The 20,197-nt window shown below is 36.7% G+C and overlaps 1 protein-coding gene and 4 non-coding genes across 6 annotated transcripts in view; 2 read left to right on the top strand and 3 right to left on the bottom strand.

Moving 5' to 3' along the window:
- Positions 1–2,520: 2,520 nt before the first annotated feature.
- Trnak-cuu (transfer RNA lysine (anticodon CUU)) lies at positions 2,521–2,593 on the top strand. Its single transcript has one exon. It is a non-coding gene; the product is annotated as a tRNA-Lys (tRNA).
- A 239-nt stretch (positions 2,594–2,832) lies between these two features.
- On the bottom strand, positions 2,833–2,905 carry Trnak-cuu (transfer RNA lysine (anticodon CUU)). Its single transcript has one exon. It is a non-coding gene; the product is annotated as a tRNA-Lys (tRNA).
- Positions 2,906–3,369: 464 nt separating this feature from the next.
- Positions 3,370–3,442, bottom strand: Trnak-cuu (transfer RNA lysine (anticodon CUU)). Its single transcript has one exon. It is a non-coding gene; the product is annotated as a tRNA-Lys (tRNA).
- Positions 3,443–3,902: 460 nt separating this feature from the next.
- Trnak-cuu (transfer RNA lysine (anticodon CUU)) lies at positions 3,903–3,975 on the bottom strand. Its single transcript has one exon. It is a non-coding gene; the product is annotated as a tRNA-Lys (tRNA).
- A 2,675-nt stretch (positions 3,976–6,650) lies between these two features.
- Positions 6,651–20,197, top strand: part of LOC106081855 (tetraspanin-13) — a 29,262-nt gene continuing 15,715 nt past the window's right edge. For both annotated transcript variants that reach the window (XR_009396988.1, XM_013244083.2), the window contains exons 1-2: positions 6,651–7,046; positions 14,423–14,590. Coding sequence is in view for 1 of the 2 variants with exons in the window: in XM_013244083.2 (XP_013099537.1) it covers positions 6,987–7,046; positions 14,423–14,590 (228 nt within the window). In the remaining variant the exon portion in view is untranslated. The remainder of the gene's footprint in view (positions 7,047–14,422; positions 14,591–20,197) is intronic.

The following is a 20,197-nucleotide window of genomic DNA, read 5'->3' as shown; positions in this document are numbered from 1 at the left end:
AATTCTTATCCAATTTGAATGAATTTTGGCACGTAGTATTTTGTTATGATATCCAATAACTGTGCCAAATATGGTTTAAATCGGCCCATAACCTGATATAGCTGTCATATGAACAGATCTGGGGTCTTGACTTCTTGAGCCTCTAGAGTGCGCAATTCTTTTCCGATTGGAATGAAATTTTGCACGACGTGTTTCGTTATTATATCCAAAAACTGTGCCAAGTATGGTTCAAATCGGTTCATAACCTGATATAGCTGCCATATAAACCGATATGGGATCTTGACTTCTTGAGCCTGTAGAGGTCGCAATTATTATCCGATTTGCCTGAAATTTACGACGGATTCTCTCATGACCAACATACGTGTTTATGGTCTGAATCGGTCTATAGCCCGATACAGCTCCCATATAAATCGATCTCTCTATTTTATTTCTTGAGCCCACAAAGAGCGCAATTCTTATTCGAATTGGCTGACATTTTACACAGGTCTCCAACATAAATATAATTTAATTGTGGTCCAAACCGGACCATATCTTAATATCGCTCTAATAGCAGAGCAAATCTTTTATTATATCCTTTTTTTTTTGCCTAAGAAGAGATGCCGGGAAAAGAACTCGACAAATGCGATCCTTGGTGGAGGGTATATAAGATTCGGCCCGGCCGAACTTAGCACGCTTTTACTTGTTTTTTTTTTTTTTTTTTTTTTGGATAGAGGTACCATGAAATAGCATATTCGTTAACGCCAGGGCTCTCTTATAGAAGGTTCGTCACTTGGCGACATCGAAAAGTGGAAAGGCCCCATGAACGATGTCAAAATGTGCCTAATGAAAAGACACAATTAAGAGAAAATCTAAACAAAGAAAGAATGTAATAAAGGAACAATTTGACAACCCCAATGGCAAGAACTGTCAAAATTTCAAAAAATTGTATGACAGTGATCGAAGGATTATCGCAACCATTGAGAGCCAATCATTTAATTAAAATGTTGTAGCTGTGTTCCGTCCGTCCCGAGTTAAAATTTTAAATCCTTTTTTAAGAATTCCCCGTTTTGTAACCGTTTTATAGGTGATTTTAGTTATTTTTTTATTTCAAGAGTTTTTTATATTTAATTCTTAAGCTTTGCCATTCAAAAGTGCAAAATTTATAACTGTACTCAATATCAACTGCATGCTTGTGGGAACTAGCCTATGAATAATTTTTTACATAGTAGCACGCACTCATTGCACATGTCGATCAAAGAGCATAGAAATAACAGAGGAATTTAATTTCTCTCAAAATTTGACAGCAAATGTTAAGCTTATAGGTGTCGTTAATTATTTTATTTTTCTTTAAAGCAAGCAGCTCTGCCAAGAAATTAAAAAAAAACAAATTTATAGCAAAAAGAAAAGAAATAAAAGAAAGGAAGATACACATATTAGAAGCTAACACCCGATCACAAAACTTAAAACAGCTTTATTGTAGGTTTATTTGACATTTCTATAAAGAAAATCTGTCAAATAAGCCTACTTCAACGCTACCTCAAGTTTTATGGATATGGTCATAAGATTACCGGAACCCTATATACGTGCATTAAGCCACAGTTTCCTTCACGGGAAAGAAAATAATGGATAATTAGAAAATGGATTCGACGCAAACAGCCTGACATTGAGAGCAGAATTCTGCTTGCGGCATGTTCTTAGATAACACAAGCGCCACCAACCGCTTGTGTGCAAACAGTCTGTGTGCAAACTTCAAATTCTTAATCTATATATAATTTATCTATGATATCGATACGACATAGTGTTTCCAAAGCAAATGATGATGACATTTTTATTTAACGCTGTCATTCCTCATACATATATGGTGTATTGTATGTCTTTTTTATGCTTGCAAAGCCAAAATCAGAAAGTAAGATAGACCCATTGTTAGGTGACGTGGCATGTCATTTCACCCACAACTCCATCTAAGGTTACTTGTTTATGTATTCAATAGGGCAACTTAACGGTTTTTTAAGATCTATTCATTAATTTATAAGTACGAATAGCTATATTCATGCACACATCACGTATGAGAGATAATTGCCATTCTCATATGGTCTTTCATATAAGAATAGAGCCCAATCAAGGGAACTAGAAGCTCACAAGTATGATTTGTTGTATTTCATGACAGACATGTCATGAAATCGGTCCAAAAGAATGAAGTTTTTATAAATAGCCCATCCCTTACCTCTTAAGGGTTGGCTGGGGGTTCAGTAAAAGCGATAATCGTGTCAAGCTATGTTAAATTTAGCTTTGAAATGTGGCAATTTTCATTCATGATCCTCTTTTGAAATGGAGGGCAACGGTGTTAAGCATTAAAAAAGCTTTATCATCAACGGATTTTTTAATCAACATATGAAAATAAGCTTATTTTTCAAAAGCTTTTTGCAAAGTTTATAAACCAATAGTTACAGCAACAATGTTTATAAACATTATTCAAGTATACTTTGCAACTTGTTGCCATCAGCATTCATTGGTTATAAGTTTAACCAGAACGGGGCAACAGCCCGGCTAGCTCAGTCGGTAGAGCATGAGACTCTTAATCTCAGGGTCGTGGGTTCGAGCCCCACGTTGGGCGCAAACAAGTTTTTGCCAAATATGCAATCTTTGGTAAAAAATATTTGCGTTGCGCCACCACATAGGGAAATGTGTCGTTGTTATTATAAAGGAGTGCTTTTTTTGTCAAAAATTAAACAACGTGAACAATAAAATGAGTTTGCAATAATATATATAAGCAAAGCAATTTTGAGATCTTTGTTGCACTTTATGTAATTTTTATGTTTTTTTTTTACTAAATAACCACAAAAACATATGTTGCGCCCAACGTGGGGCTCGAACCCACGACCCTGAGATTAAGAGTCTCATGCTCTACCGACTGAGCTAGCCGGGCCTGTTAAAGAGACTATTTTTAAATAAAAATTTCTCTTCTATGGATCTTTTCGATATTTTTTTAATCGAGAGACTCACATTTTTATGTAAATATTTTAAAAACAAAAATAATTCAGATTTTATGATGATATGTTATTGCGGTTTTAACAATAGTATGGCCATTCTGCACTTATTTTTTAAATAATTTTCTTTTTTTATCTTTTCAACCATACCTTGGTAAATTTCCAAAACTTTTTCTTTAAAGGTAATAATTTGAGAGTTATATTTAGCCAGTTTTTCTTCTAATTCTATGTCACTCGAACGAGTGACTTCTATTCGCTCGAACATATGCTACTCATTTTAAATCAGCTGGTTTTTACATACAGCGAAAGAAAACCACTTTAGTAACAGAATTAGGCGAACAGCCTTGTGTTTATGTGTTTACGAATGAAGAATACGTATTTGTCATACATAAAAACTTTGATTCGCCCAACGTGGGGCTCGAACCCACGACCCTGAGATTAAGAGTCTCATGCTCTACCGACTGAGCTAGCCGGGCCTGTTAAAGAGACTATTTTTAAATAAAAATGTCTCTTCTATGGATCTTTTCGATAATTATTTAATCGAGGGACTCACATTTTTATCTAAGTTTTTTAAAAATAAAAATAATTCAGATTTTATGATGAGATGTTTTTGCGGTTTTGAACAATAGTGTGACCAGTTGGCACTTATTTTTTTAAATAATTTTCTTTTTTTAATTTTTCATCCAATCCCTTGGCAAATTTCCAAATCTTTTTTTTTAGAGTTAATTTGAAAATTATACTTAGCCAGTTTTTCTTCTAATTCTGTGTCACTCGAACGAGTGGAATCTACTCGCTCAAATACATGTTTTTAAATCAGCTGTTTTTTACATACAGCGTAAGAAAACCACTTCAATAACAGAATTAGGTGAACAGCCGCCTTGTGTTATGTGTTTACGAATGAAGGAAACGTATTTGTCATACATAAAAACTTTGATTCGCCCAACGTGGGGCTCGAACCCACGACCCTGAGATTAAGAGTCTCATGCTCTACCGACTGAGCTAGCCGGGCTGTACATTCGAGGCCGGTCCCAAAAGTAGCCGACCTTACAATGAATTAACAACAAATTGGGGAAGCATTAACATAATCTCCTTTCATCTCCATTCACTTTTTTGCGATTTTCAATAGCTTGAATACACTATCTGTAGTAAGAACCGTCTAGCTCCTCATTATTGGCAAAATCGAGCGATTTCATTAAATGTGGATATCAAAACTAATCCGAGAGGCTGTCAAAAATAATCCGATGAAAAAGGTTAAATCTGAAGCAATCCGCACTTTAATACATGGATCTTTGCCATCCCAATGGTGGATTTTTGAACGACGCTGATTCAGTTATATTGAGAGCAAACACGGCAGCCATCTTGCGCACAGCTTTCTCATCATCAAATGTTGTAAAAATATTACTTGAGGTGCTATTACACGGTATGTATGTGTTATGACATGTCACTTTTTGTATTCACATGTAATTTACAATGTTTGTCAAAATTGTCAATATACGTACGACTCATCATTTTTGCTGTATGTTATTTTCGTATGACATAACCTAAAAATTTGAGCAAAAGCTGATTTTTTATACGTAATAATTGTTAAAGTTGTGAGAAAGCTGGTTAAATCATAAATTTGTGAAAACAATTTAATTTGGGCTTGCTTTCATTCGACTGACAACAAAAACAGCTGATTTATTTATGTTTTTGTCAGAAGTAATAGAGCGCGCTCTATCGAAAAAAAATTACATGTGATATTTTGAAAAGTGATTTTCATATGTTAGTTTCATTTGTATCATACGACATGTACAACTCTATAAGTGCTAAATTTGACATGTAATAAAACATCTACATGCCGTGTAATAGAGCCTTTAGAGTCCCTGCTTTTGGGCTATTTTATAGCATTATGTAACATTTTTATTTCTATAGAAATTTTCTCAAATCTTATTTTTGGAAATTATCAAGGTTTTATTTATATAGAAAATCTTGTCAACATGTTTTTGTTTTTTGTAAGAATGTATCAAAAATTAATTTATCCAAAATTTTGTCATAAATATATTTGGATAGTTTTGTTAAAACTCCATATCTCACATAAAAAAATATAGACTTAAATTATACCGTTTAAATATGGTATTGACTTATAAAAAAACGGGTGCCATTTTTCGTTGTTTGTGTGTATTATGGTTCTTAACTATAATACACACACACAACCAAAACTCGTTGAGAAATAGTGCACTTCGCGAGAAAATATTGTACTCAGCTGTTTACGGTACACTACCTGGTTATTATGTCATGAAAAAAAAAAAAACGTTATAGAAAAATCACTAAACGGTAGCGCCATCATTTCAATAAACCAATATATGTTTATTTACAGGTTGTGGCAGTTGCCCAACAACAAAATATTGAGTGCACTATTTGTCAAAATCAGTGATTAGTGCAATTCTGATTTTGTGCATATTACTATTTCGCGCCATTTTTCGTTGTTTGTGTGTGTTATGGTTCTTAACTATATACACACACACAACCAAAGTTCGTTGACAGATGTTGCACTTCGCAAGAAAAAATTGTGTTCTGCTGTTAACGGTACACTACCTGGTAATTATGTCATGGTTGTACTTACGTGTCAAATTACAGACATCTAGCTCCATCTGTAAACAAAGTACCAAATGGTACCAATTGCGGTACTAAACGCACATTTTCTCCAGTTGCCAGTACTAAATTTCCATTTTTTCTTTTCACCCTCACCATTTTGCACCAAACCGCAATTCTGTAACTTATAACGAACATCGTTTAGTTAAATATGTCGATACAAAAAATTGTTTGCCCTAACGATTATGTTATTCTGTAATTCCTCTTTAACAGAAATCGTTATTTATTTTTTCTCTCTGACAACTCTACCCAAAAAAGCGATAAACACAAAGAGGAACCGACAAAATGAATAAATTATTCTTCTCATGTCCTAAAATTCTTCTTTTATTTTAAATTAATAAAAAAACATCACAAATCTAAATAAAATGTACAGAATTACTTAGGAAAAGTGCTATCAATGCCAATTAATTCACATAAAATTTTTGCGGGCATATTTTTCATAATTTGATTTTTGAGCTTGTTATAATTTAAAATTGTTAACCACGTTTACATAGACATTTTTATGATCTAGATTTGCAACAAATCCTGTCCGTTTATACTGCGTTTTTCGTGATTTAAATGACATACACAAGCTTAAATACGTATACATGAGTATGCATATCCCACACAATCATACACAATTCTTGAAAACATTTCCATATTTAGATATTTCTACCGATTATTCAGACATGAAATCGGGTTTATTTGGGATTTAAAATTAAATCCTGCAAAAATGGTATTCATTTTTGTATGGAAAAACCTGCAAAAAAAGACAGGATTTAGCACTTAAAACTCGACAAGGCCATATATCCCGAATTAGCGTATAATTTTCAGATTTTTTATCGTTGTTCTTAGTGGCCATTTTTCATTGAGAACAATGGGTTATCTAGTACATGGAGAATCTGTGTTTTAAATAAGTATCCGAGTCTTAATTTAAAAACGATTTCCACTTTGCAATATGCATATCGATTTTTTGTTTTGAAAATCGATTGTAGGTTATCGATATCCCCACAAATCGATTAGTCGATAAGCTGAAAGACGATAATAAGATTCCAATTAGATCTATGTTCAGTTAGTTGAAAAGTAAGTTGGAAAAAGCGAAAAGTCGGGTAACGGTAGTCGAAAAAAACAACAACAACACTACACAGCTGCTATATTGTGCGATTTATGAAAAACAACACAAAACATAATAGCATTTAACCTTTGAAAAAAGAAATAAACGAAAGTGTTTTTGTTTTCAATCTGGTTTTGTGGTTGCGCATTAAGTTCATTGATAAACAAAAAAAAAAAAAAAAATCGCAAAAAATCTTCTAAAAATAAAACCAGTGACGCCGCTGAAGACAATACAACAACAAGCACAAGAAAAATAAATAGCTGTTAGAGAGATAATTCAAGAATAAACAAGACAAGATGTGCGGTGGATTTACGTGTTCAAAGAATGCATTAATTGCGTTAAATATTTTATATGTGGTAAGTGATGTGGTGGCCGCCAGTCTGTCATACAGTCACAACAAAGTCAAACGACCCCATCAATCCCTCTGCCGTGGAATTAAGCCAGCGCAACAGCGCAGTGGACAGCAAACATAACCCTCAGGCACTTACTATAAAACTTAGAGAAAACTAAAAAATGCTAAAATGCCGTTGTTGTTATACACAACCAACAACCCACAATGGAAAGGGGTTTTCGTTTTGATGATTTATGTGCAAAGTGTCTTCTCTTCATTACAGCGAAAAATGATTTACATTTTTCTTTTCTTCCTGTCGTGAAACTCATTTGGAAGTGCTAAAGGCAAGAAAGACCATTGAACATTTCCAATTGTGATTTATTGTTATACATACATTCACCATACACGCACAGACATACATAGCTGGCGTCGACTGAGCAAACATTGTCCCAACGTAGGTAGATAGGTGGGTAGTATGCACGTCCCAAATAAGGGACCTCTCAACACATACAACATCTTTGTGGTGTTCCCTTTTTGATGTAGGTGATGAAACAAAGGCTCCATTTTGCTTTGTTCGGGTTGCTTTTTATATGGGTTCCAAAAGCTCTTACCTTTATTATTCTGGAAAATCCTTTAAAATATCGATTTCGTCTTTGTAGTGTATTTGTTCTTCTCTCCCTCTCAATCCCCACACATCCTCACTTTTGCTTGTGCCATTGTAATCGAACTAAACAGAGTCAGTCAGCAACGTGTTGTTGTTGTTTTTGTTGTGGCTGCTTCACTGCTGCTTTCGTTCTTTGTTTCATGGCTGGCTGAGCAATAAGTAAAGAATGCCTGCTGCCATCCTTATGCCTTATTCGGATTGAGGCGGGCATAGTTACTTGACTTGCATTTCATTCTTCCTGATACGAGGGTTGTACACTAAAGTTCCTACAAAAGCAATGAGAGACATGATATTAGAGTTACTCATTTCAAATACCCAGCGTAAGCACGCCACTACGTCATTTTCATTTACCACTTAGTCATCTATTTTGTTATCACACCGCAAAGTAACACAAAAAGATTTTCATATTCTCAAAGCTTGGTGGGCTTAAGACTAGACAATATAGACATTGGACTCTTAAACAGACATTAGAGCGAACGATGATTGAATTTTAAGTTAAAATAATTATCGGTAAGCTTTATCAGTAACCTTTTCAATGTGAAGCAACTTAAAGTTGATTTTATTTTATTCAGTTATAAATAGAACCATAAAGTTTGACAAATAGCAACTGAACGAGATTACTGGTTGTTCAGCAAAACAAATCTGTTGACATAATTGTATGAACTTTATTGCTTTATATAGGGGTAATATATGTTACCTTATTCAAATAGTTACTGCTATTGACATAGAAGAGATAATGGTTGTCGATGTTTTGTAGAACACAATCTCTCTGGTATGCCTAGGGCCAAATTACCGCATACGTTAACGAAGAAAATCGTTCGAAATCTTTCTATTGTGGATAATCTATTTCTTTTTTTGAAACAGAGGTTTTGAAATTTAGAAACGTAAATTTGTAAAAATTTGCGTCATAATTTGCAAAAATTTTACATCTAAAAGTGGTATAATATCCATAAAATACATGGGATAGCAGTGAGCACCACACAGGCTGTAACATTGAGATACTATCTGTGGGTGCCTAATTGCTGCTTCGAGCATCTTAGCTGCGAGCTACCGAGCGCGTCCACAGTTTGCAGATAGGGGACAATCAGCGATATCGAGTGGAGAGTCCCATTGAGAGGCTGACGACATCGGTACTTGCTAAAATACTTATTGCCTATGGTACTCGATTTGACAAGGCGCGTTATTCGCGCATTTAAAAAACCAATGGCCATCATCTTCCCGCGGCAATCGGTCCGAAACTTGTCGCCGATTGCTAGCTCCACATGTAAGTATGTGGCTACAACAACAACGACAAAGAGGGTGGGTTTTGTCAAACCTCGGTCACTTAGGAATGTCATTAGATGTATGGCGAGAAGACAAAGAATGTGATGAGATTTTCCCTTAAGTTAAAATTAAAGTTTCTCCAAGCACAAAATTTAAAAAAAAACTTCCCGAAAAAAAAGTTGATGATTTTTCTTCTAAAGAAAATAAAAGTTAAAATTTCAATCTAATTTCGTATAAGCTCTTTAAAGACAACATATTAACCGATAATCCGGTTTGATTTGTAGTTGTTGTTGTTTTAGCCACATTTTTGTATGGAGAGGTTGTTGTTGTTGATATTGTAGCAGTGTGTTATACAATGAGGCGGCAGGCCTTGCCGATGAAGAAATCCATCGGGTCAATCCGGTACATACAACGGGTTGCCATAGAATTATTATTATTGCTATTTAAAGGCACCACTATATCGCCTTGTTAAATAGAGCATTGTAGGCAGTCAGTATTTAAGCAAGAGCTGGTACCGCCCAGCCTCCCACTGAGACTCTCCCCCAAAGTTGCCGTAATGATCCTAAAGGGTAATTTGTACCTTTTTTTTTGAAGCCTTGATCATTTTTGTGACCCTTTTTAACACTAGAAAGACCAGATATTTTTTTATACATTTTTTGCCTTATTCGCTAAAATGACTGATTGTTGGAAATTTTTGTTTTAAAACCTACAATATCCACAACAAAAATAATTTACATTATTTAAAAAAATTTAGAACATTTTAAATTCAAAATAGCTTACACCGGTCACTTTGGCCGCTTTGGTTTTTCTAGTTGTAATCCTACATCCTAATTTGACCCTTTTTAATTTTTGCTTTGGGGTGGGTATTAAGTTCCTATTTCACTGTGAAATACCCATGTTTTTTGCGATTACTTTTTCGAAAAACTACAAAAATCTCATTGATAACATAATATTTTTATTAAAATTTTATTTTTTTTTTATTGTATAAATAATACGGGAATGCTCTAATGAGTGTAATCAGAAAATTTTTATGATTCAGAATCTATTATCTACAATAAGTAATCGTGATATTATTAATATTAATTTTCGTTGTGAAACACGAATATTCACCTGTAGTTCTTCCTGTTTACACTTCTTGCTCCTTGTAACGACATAGTGGGGTCTAAAAAATTTCAATCCTATGGCAGCCGGCTGCCATAGGATTTCTGCTGCCGCAGAAAAAAAAATAAAAATCGGTTTCAATCACAAAATTAATTGATTCAATTAATTTTTTAATTGAAACGGCTGGTGATTGAAAAAAATTTCAATTAAGAAAATTAAATTAAGGAAATGATTGAACATTTTTGAAGTTTTCAATTAATTTTTTAATTGATAAAATTTTCGATTAATTTTTTCATTGATCCAACAAAAAAAATTATTGAAATTTCCGAAATATTCGATTAATGTCTTAATTGGATCAATTAAAAATTTAATTGAAAATATGCAAATGTTATATTAACAGTTTTGCGAAAAGCGCGCTGTATAGGATGCACCCTCATCTTTGATCTAACATGGTTCACATATATTGGGTTGCCAAAAAAGTAATTGCGGATTTTTCATATAGACGGCGTTGACAAATTTTTTCACAGCTTGTGACTCTGTAATTGCATTCTTTCTTCCGTCAGTTATCAGCTGTTACTTTTTAAAAAATTTTAAAAAATGTATATTTGATTAAAGTTCATTCTAAGTTTTATTAAAAATGCATTTACTTTCTTTTAAAAAATCCGCAATAACTTTTTGGGCAACCCAATATAAATCTCCTGGAACACAAATTTGAGGTTTATGTTTGATTCATGATCATTCCTTAAAATGCAACAAAAAAATATTTTCCCGAATTAGAAAAGAAAGAGTAGCTTGGCGGGCTTATATCTAGTTACCGACATAGACTAACAGTAATTAAAGTATATTTATTACAGTAACTAAACCCAACAGAAACACATTTATATAGAGTATGTTATAATGAGATCGATGCGAAAAAAAGCCGTTATGCCAGTAATACGAGGATTGCCTTTTATATTTCGGGATTGGAAAACTGACAGCTCTATCGTAAAGCTTGACATTTTTGAGGTTATTCGTACTCAGAATGTTTTGACATACGATTTGTATAGTTTACAGTAACTTAAAAGATTCATCTCGCCCAAAAAAATGGAAATAAATCGTGAAAATTTTCGTGCGATTTTCTTTTACATCTTTCGACGTGGATTAACTCAAAAACAGTGCATCGAACTTAATTCAATTTTTGGCTATGGAGCTCCATCAAGGACCAGTGTTTATCAATGGTATGGTGAATTCAACCGAAGTCGTAGTTCACTCCAAGACGAATTTCGTGAAGGTCGTCCAAAATCAGTTGTTGTTCCAAAAACCATTAAAACCATGCGACCTATCGTGAGATGTAGTCTACCTTAGGCATTAGTGGGACCAGCATACATTCAATATTGCATGAATATTTGATCGTTAAAAAAATTGGTTCGCGTTGGATCTTAAATAATTTGTCAGTCGCTCAGGTGATGAATTGTGGATTTACGCGTAAGAGTCCGAAAGCAAACAGCAGTCGACTGTATGGGTGTTTCAAGATTAGCGAAATCCAACAAAAGTTGCTCTCGCACCATGCACTTCCAAGTAAATGATCGTCAGTTTTTTTCGGAAAAACCGGACATGTCGCAATCGTACCTCTAGAACAACGCAGAACAGTCAATTCTGAGTGGTACACAACCATTTGTTTGCCAGTTGTCTTCCAAGAAATCAAGAAACCCACCGCCAAAGACGGATCACTCTTCATCACGACAATGCGAGCTCTCACACATCGGCTCAAACAACTGCATTTTTGAGTACTCAAAACATCGATTTAATTAATCATCCGCCGTATAGTCCTGACTTGGCACCGAAATGAATTTTTTTATTTGCGTATAATAAAAAATAAAATGAGAGGTCAACGTTTTTCGATACCTGAAGAAGCGGTTGATGCGTTCAGAATGCATGTTTTTGAGATATCTCAATCAGAGTGGCAAAAGTGCTTCAACAATTGGTTTAAACGAACGCAAAAGTGTATAGTTTTTGTTCTCTAATTCCGAAAGATTGAAATTAAACTTGAATCGGACTGCACTCTTGATATGTGAGAAGTTTTCCCCTGTTCCTTAGTGGAATGTTCATTTGCAAAATTAGCAATTTAAAAAAGTAGTCGACAGTCTATCTTCAATATGTGGAAAGTATCAAAATTTCGAGCGGGTAGACATTTTCAAAAACGGATATTCAATAATAAGGCTGTTGAGTCTAACAAACTTTTGAATTCACTAGACCACAAATTTTTTTTTCTGTCATGCGATTCGTTCGACAATTAAATGAAAAAAAGCTATTTTCCCTTATTACGTACCGGATTGACTCGATGGATTCCTTCATCGGCAAGGGTTGCCGCCTCAGTGTACAACACACTGCTACAACAACAACAATCGTTAAATATGCTAACATAGTCGTATTCGATTCGCTCACCATTTTATCGATAACAGCTGATTTTATAGAGGAAAACCACAGTTTAACGATTGGAAACAAGTAAGATCGTGCTAAGTTCCGCCGGGCTGAATCTTATATACCCTCCACCATGGATAACATTTGTCGAGTTCTTTGCGCGGTTTCTCTTTTAAGGCAAACAAAGAATAATGAATAAGAACTTTTGTGCAATTGGAGCTATATCAAGTTATAGTCCGATTCGGAACATAAATGAATTGAATGCTGAACAATGTAGTAGTCATTGTGTTATATTTCACTTCATTCGGATAAGAATTGCGCCTTGTGAGAGTCAAGAAGCAAAAGCGGGAGATCGGTTTATATGGGAGCTAAATCAAGCTATAGATCGATTCAAACCATATTGTACACGTATGTTGAATGTCGTGGGAAAAGTCGTTGTACAAAATTTCTTCCAAATCGGATGAGAATTGCGCCCTCTAGTGGTTCAAGAAGTCAAGATCCCAGATCGGTTTATATGGCAGCTTTATCAGTTTATATACTGATTTGCGCCATACTAAGCACAGTTGTTGGAAGTCATAACAAAACATCTCATGCAAAATTTCAGCCAACTAGAATGAGAATTGCGCCCTATAGCGGCTCAAGAAGTCAAGATCCAAGATCGGTTTATGTGGCAGCTATAACAAGTTATAAAGCGATTTGAACCATACTTATCACATTTGTTGGTTTGGATACCAAAACACCACGAGCAAAATTACAGCCAAATTGGATAAGAATTGTGCCCTCTAAAAGTTTATGTAGTTAAGACCCAAGATGGGTTTTATATGACAGCTATATCAGCTGTCATATACCAAAACACCACGAGCAAATTTACAGCCAAATCGGATAAGAATTGTAATTGTAATGAACCGATTTGAACCATACTTAGCATAGTTGTTGGAAGTGACACTATCTGCAACCTGTGGACGCGCCCGGTAGCTCGCAGCTAAGCTTATCGTGACAGCAATGAACACCGTCCAGCCCGTGTGGCGCTCACAGCTTTCCCGTGCCGGGCTGATAAAGCTGTGAAAGTGTTCAAGGTGAATTACTGAACTGGCCGGGACGAATCTCTGTCAACTTGGTTAGCATTTGGATTATTTTGCAGAAACAAATTGTATCATGAACTATACGATTCAAGAATTTAAAATTTATAAATGATTGAAAATGGGGGAAATGGCAATATTGCATTGAATTATCATCATCAAGTATCTTAATGGATCAAAAAATCGTAAAAAAATGCTACTTAACATCGAATAGCCCAATTTGATGTTGCTCATCAATAACTCTCAAACATGTGAATTATGTCCATCATTCAAGTCTTGCAGATACTTATTAAAAATGCGGCATGTGACTAGGGATTTAGGGGCCAAGGAATGATTTATTAGTCAAACACACACAATCTTCAATGTTAACTCGAATACTTGCCTGTGTGGTGCGTGTGAAAGACCATTTTCCTGATGGACACATGCAATGCAAGTATATACGAAATTTATAATCTCCTGGAAAGATAAACAACAGCAAGCACACAACACAACACTTGTTGTTGTATTTGTATTGCTTTTCACTTAGGCAGGCGAAAGATATGTATGTATACATATAGTGGTTATTTTTTGCTTCCGAAGATGTTTGTTTTTCATGCAATCAACACACGGGAAATCTAATGAGAGAAAGATACATTCATCCAACCTACCAACCTTCCACTAAACCATACAGTAAACAAGTCATCCAAGCACCATCCTTACATGCAACTATACTTGATTGAATTGCCGCTGCCACTGCTGCTGCTGTTGCTGTTGCCTTACACCTTCTGTTTTCCCACATAAGTTTGGGTAGTTTTTTTTTTGTTTTCTTGGTTTTTAACCTCATCATACCATGTATTGATTATCTTGAATAATATTTTCTTTCTTTTGTCTTTTTTTGTTCTCTTTTCCTTCCAGATGGTGGGCTTCCTCTTGATTGGCGTTGGTGTCTATGCTCGTGCTGCTTCAATTGTTACAAATCTTCCCATTGTTGGTGGCATATTGGCTTGCGGCATAATCTTAATACTCATATCGATATTAGGATTAGCCGGTGCTGTTAAACATCATCAAGTTATGCTGTTCTTCGTATCCTTTTTTAAAAACAAAAACAAACTGCTGTAATCATAACTCAATGATAATGTCACGTATCTTGCTATCGCATCGTACCGAGAGAAAGAAAAAACCAATTCACTTGTGCTGAATAGACAATATTGCAAAGTAATTGATTTTGGCCCACACTTTCTCGACAGCAGCAGATGGTGGTGTGGCCTTCAGAGAATTGAAAAGAGATGTTCATTCACATTGATGGAAGAAAACAAAGGTTTTTAAAATTTTGATACGTTTTAAGGCAAGCAATATAGGAATATGCCATTTTTAAATTGACTATATGGTTCAAGGATGATCGCAATCAACTTGGAATCATTAGGGAAATGCGTTTCTCAAGGACATTTTATGCAAAGAGATTGTAAGTTAGGGTTTTACATGTGCTTGCACAACGAACAAATTGGTCTTGGTTAACATGAAGAGATGGGAAAATGTTGCCACGCTCATAGCAAAAAGTTTTAACCATTTGAACCCAGTTCTTTAGTACACATATATCATCAAAGACAAGCGGTTTTGGATTAAAAACAAATTCAAAGGAGCTTTGTCTAACTTTAGGATGTTTAAAATGGCCTTAACCACATTATACTAAAGTGTCCCCCCAAGAAACATTACCTAGCTATTGAAAGTAAAATACAAAGACGGCAAAATCGGTGGAAAAGAATTCCGACCTTATAAGGCCAAAAGATTACTTTGAGCTTTTTGGGCCTGCAAAGATTGTCCATTTAAAGATCAAGTATTTTGCTTATGTCATCCACTCTATCCACTATGTAGTGAAGAATGTGGCCAACGTTTTGATGACTTATATTTCTCGTTCTCACTGGAATTGGATTTATGCACCAGAACGATCTATCTCACCTAAGAGCCGCCAAGGACCCCTACCGCCATATGTAAACATGTGGCTACAATAACAACAACAGATACACGTTCAACCTATCTCCATATGTCATCATATCTCCATATGTCAGCCATGAGCGTGCAATCGCTCACACTTGATTTGGTCATGGAGCCATCAGGAGGGGGTGAAATGAGTATAAGTTTAGGTTAACCAGTGCCGAGCAGTTTAAAAGTGTAATCTTGGAGAACTTTTTTTTTCACTCTATGGAGCTTGAAAATTTGCCCATGAACATTCCATTAAGGTACAGGGTATAACTTCTTATATATGCATGCTGTCAGATTTAAGTTTTAGCTCAATGACAATATAGCCGAGTTTGAATGGCGTGCAGCAGTGCGACACCTCTTTGGCGTGAAGTTTTTACACAGCATAGTACTTCACAAATGTCGTCAACATTAGGAGGGGATAACCAACACACAAAATTTTATTTTCTGATGTTATCGCCAGGATTCGAACACAGGCGTTCAGCGTCATAGGGGCACATGTTAACCTTTATGCTATGGTGACCTCCACTTTACGGAGCTTGGACTTTGTTTTATCCCAAAGATTCTAAGTTATGTAGTGGATCTCATCAAGCTCGTCTCGGTCCATAGGACCGATCACCGGGTTCGTTATAGTCATTGACTATTTAAAGCCGCCAATAACTCGGCAGGCACAGGCACTCAGTATATAAACAAGAGCCGGTTTCGTCCGGTATCTTATCGTGAACCTCAAATTCTCTAACTCCTTTTTCTTCAGACTTTGTCAGCGGTCATCTGTCAATTTTACTCACATTGGGAATAGTGAGATTGGCCAGACAGTTTGGGAACCTTGGTCTGATACTCGACTAGTGTTCCAATCTAACCTTTCAACATCAGTGAACAATTACTTGGGTAAATTGTTATGTTTGCTTGTGTTCCGACAAATTGCACCTTTAAGCGCCCTATCAATCTCGGCATGCTCCATAATCTCGGCATACTCCATAATCTCGGCATGCTCCATAATCCCGGCATGCTCCATAATCTCGGCATGCTCCATAATCAGATCAGACTTGACTTGACAGTCGATCACAACTAACCAACCAATATTATATATAGCACCCTGCGACTTGGTTGATTCCCTTGCAACAGCCATTTTAAAACAATTCTTGGAGTGCAGAGAGAGCCCCAAATTTACAGGTATAACAGGTTTTCTTAAAGAACATTTTGTCTTTAAGAAGACTGTATGATTTTTTCCATAGAACTCTATAAAAATCCCTGCTCCAGTGTGTTCGCCCAAGATAGGGAGGACCCTTGCGTATTGACGAAGTGGAGAGCAAAGGTCGTGGTACTACAAAAATTTTACATTTTGTTGTTGTTGTTGTAGGCACATGTTTATATGTAAAGGCAACGATCATCGGCTAGCTCCTATAGGTAAGCAAGCTTGTTCTGGTCCATAGGACAGATCGCCGTGTAAACCGGATGGCCATTGGTTATTTAAAGGCACCAATAACTCGCCTTGTCATCGTAGGCACTCAGCATTTAAGCAGGATCCGGTGCCATCGGCATCTCATTGAGACTCTCCACTCGAAACCGCTTATTGTTCGCGAAAACAGTTGCAACTACACCCTAGGGAGCATTTCTCTATACGAAACCAGTGGACGCGCCTGGTAGATCCCAGCAAAGCTAACGATGAACGCCACAAATATCAGAGCTCAAAGTTCCAGCACGTGCGGTGCTTATGGTTATCTCGTGCCGTGTGGTTTAGGTATTTCCAAAAAGAAAGGATGGATGGTCCACGTACGCGGATGACGTTGTCATTTTGGTGGGTTGCCAAGCCGTCTCTACTATTACGGCAATGTGATACGCAGTGGAATAATATTCAAATCTGCAAGAACGCCGCTCTTCGAACTGCGACAGTCTGTCTCCTTAGTTCTCACATGGACCACCTCCTTAAGAAGACAAAGATCCTACCCGTGCGAAGTCATAACTACATATTATTTAAGCAATACCTTCTGGGCTGCTATCGTAGGGACCATCCAAATCATCATCTTGTGGATAGGTATCCACCGCCTAGAATTCTAGAGGTTGATCTACACAATAGCGGTTCAGCACGCTAGACCAAGCGGCATATCTAGAGAACATTTATGCAGACACGGCAGCAATTGCGGTGAATAGCTACCGGTTGAATGTGGTCCTTGGAAAACGACCACCTCCCATTGCACATGCAGTCGCTTCAACTCCTACAGAGCAAGGATTGATGCCAATGTGTAGTATTGTGACCTGGGACCACACGACACACGTCACCTGTGTAACTGCCCAATCAGACCCAGATCCCTGTGGACGCACACCACCTTAGTCGCAGATTTCCTGGATCTCTATACTCAACAGAATCAAGCAGACGAAATATAGAACAAAACACACTGCTACAACAACAACAACTAATACGGACCTCGTTCATGAATCTTGAGACTATATATGTTGTAGTTGTTGTTGTAGCAGTGCGTTTTACATTAAAGTGGCAGCCCTTGCCGATGAATGATTCCATCGGGTCATTCCGGTACGTACAACTCCTCTTCTCCTATTGCAACTCGATAGGAAGTAATTGGGGTCTTAGGCCAGGGACGGTGCACTGAATTTTTTCCGCGGTGGTTTGACTGATTTTCAACGTTAAATGTTTCAAAAGTAAATGTTGGAAAACTCTGGACAATTGTGCCCAACGCAGGATGATCAATAAGGTGCAGAGTAGTTGTTGTTGTTGTAGCATTGTGTTGTACACTGAGGCGGCAGCACACGCCGATGAAGGACTTCATCGGGTAAATCCGGTACCTACAACCGGTTGCCATGTGATTGCAGGGATACCTCGGAATAACCCGAAATCGTACCGGATTGACCCGGTACGTACAACCGATCTGTATGACTCCCCCGTATTATGGTACTTTCCAGGCTTCAGTAGCGCGATCACTGCCCATCTTCCAGATATCGGGAAGTATAAGAGTGTTAAAAGAAAGGTTGAGGACAGATGTAGGATACTCGACTCCAGGCAGATCCAGATCGTTCAGCATCAGTACACGACAGCAGTAGCAGCTACTCCATAAACCTATGAAGCATCTACCATCTGCAACCTGTGGATGCGGTCGGTGGAGGTTCTAATTTCGAACTGCGGCTCTCGTTTCAAACTAACCTAAAAGGCAGTTTGGTTCCGTATTTTAACTCAATTTAAAATCAAATTTTCTGCAATGTTTTCAATGGGAAATTAAAATTTTTTAAAATACGAAATTTATATTCTTTGTCCCCCATATATTTTCCTCCATAATAAGATTATCGGCACGCATTTCTTGCCTCCTCACCACTTGTTGTTGTTGTTGCTGTTCTTCATTTGTCGCAAAATGGAAATTTATATGCATACGTTCTTTGAGCTGCTGATAGAGTCATTGTCGTAGTTGTTTTCCATTGTAGGAACTGTTTGCATTTTAATTTTTTGTGATTATGCTGCCACCTCATACTCCTCCATGCCCCCAACGATTGCTCTCTTTCAACGCTCTCTTCCTGGCAATCTGAGCATTTTGTTATTTGCACATCTACTTGTTTGCTTTTATAGTCCAATTTTTATGAGGTCGTCTTCCATCTCTTTGTGTGTAGTGTCATCGGCTGTGGGTACTATCACTGCTGTTGGTACTGCTAATGTTGTTGTCGTTTCATTATGTTTCATCTACAGCACTTGTAGTGGAAGCAGCCAACGTAGCAGGCAAAAAGCTACAAAGACGTCACAGAGGGGTTCATAGTGCTGGTGATAACCTTTTCTGCCTTCAGTAGATTACATCCTAGTGCCGCCACTTGCCCCGCTTTCGTTTTTGTTTTGCAATGAATGGTACAGACGCACGCCTGCACGCACTCACATTTGAATTTCTAGTTAATTTTTCTTGGAGCGAAACAACAATGACTGCTGGAGTAGAAGCATATCCAATAATCATGCAGCATCACAACGCTATGGTGGCGCTCTGGCACCCAATATGTTGCCCCATTGTCGTTTACAATAATTGAGTTGACATTATAATTATGGTCACCACCCCACCTCACACACAGAACGCATCAGACTCTACCATAACAAATGGTGGCGGCTATGACGACTACGACGACGACGCCATAGCATACGAACTCATAATTAAAAACAATACTTTTTCCAACGTACATATTTGGAAAAAATATGATTTGCATTTTTATAGAAATAGAATGGCGAACATCATGTCAATAACAAAAAAAAAGTTAACATATGGTGGGAATTTGAGTAAAATGGAAAACTTTTAAAATTCTGGTATGGGGGTGAATTTTCAAAAATACCACATTTCGTAGATGCTTGCACCAATCTAAGCCAATTTTGGTCAATACCTTTATGGTCAACCAAAACCACGAAGCTGGTAAGCTCGTTTGAAGTTATGTAACCAGGGGAGAGGAACGCCCTACCTCAAGACCTCCTCGAGTGCAAAGACTAGGCACTTTTTTAGTAGGTAAAATATTTTCCAATTTTTATTGGAGCTGAATCTGTTCCTACAGGTTGTTGTTGTTGTTTTTTATACCCACCACCGTAGTATAGGGGGTATACTCATTTAGTCATTCCGTTTGCAAAACATCGAAATATAATTTTTCGACCCTAAAAAGTATATATATTTCGGATCGTCGTAAAATTCTAAGACGATTTAACGATGTTCGTGTGTCTGTCCGTCTATCCGTCTGTTGTAA

This window comes from Stomoxys calcitrans, chromosome 2 (genome assembly GCF_963082655.1).
Source record: "Stomoxys calcitrans chromosome 2, idStoCalc2.1, whole genome shotgun sequence".
Lineage (NCBI taxonomy): Eukaryota > Metazoa > Arthropoda > Insecta > Diptera > Muscidae > Stomoxys > Stomoxys calcitrans.
This window is presented reverse-complemented; position numbering and strand designations above follow the sequence as displayed.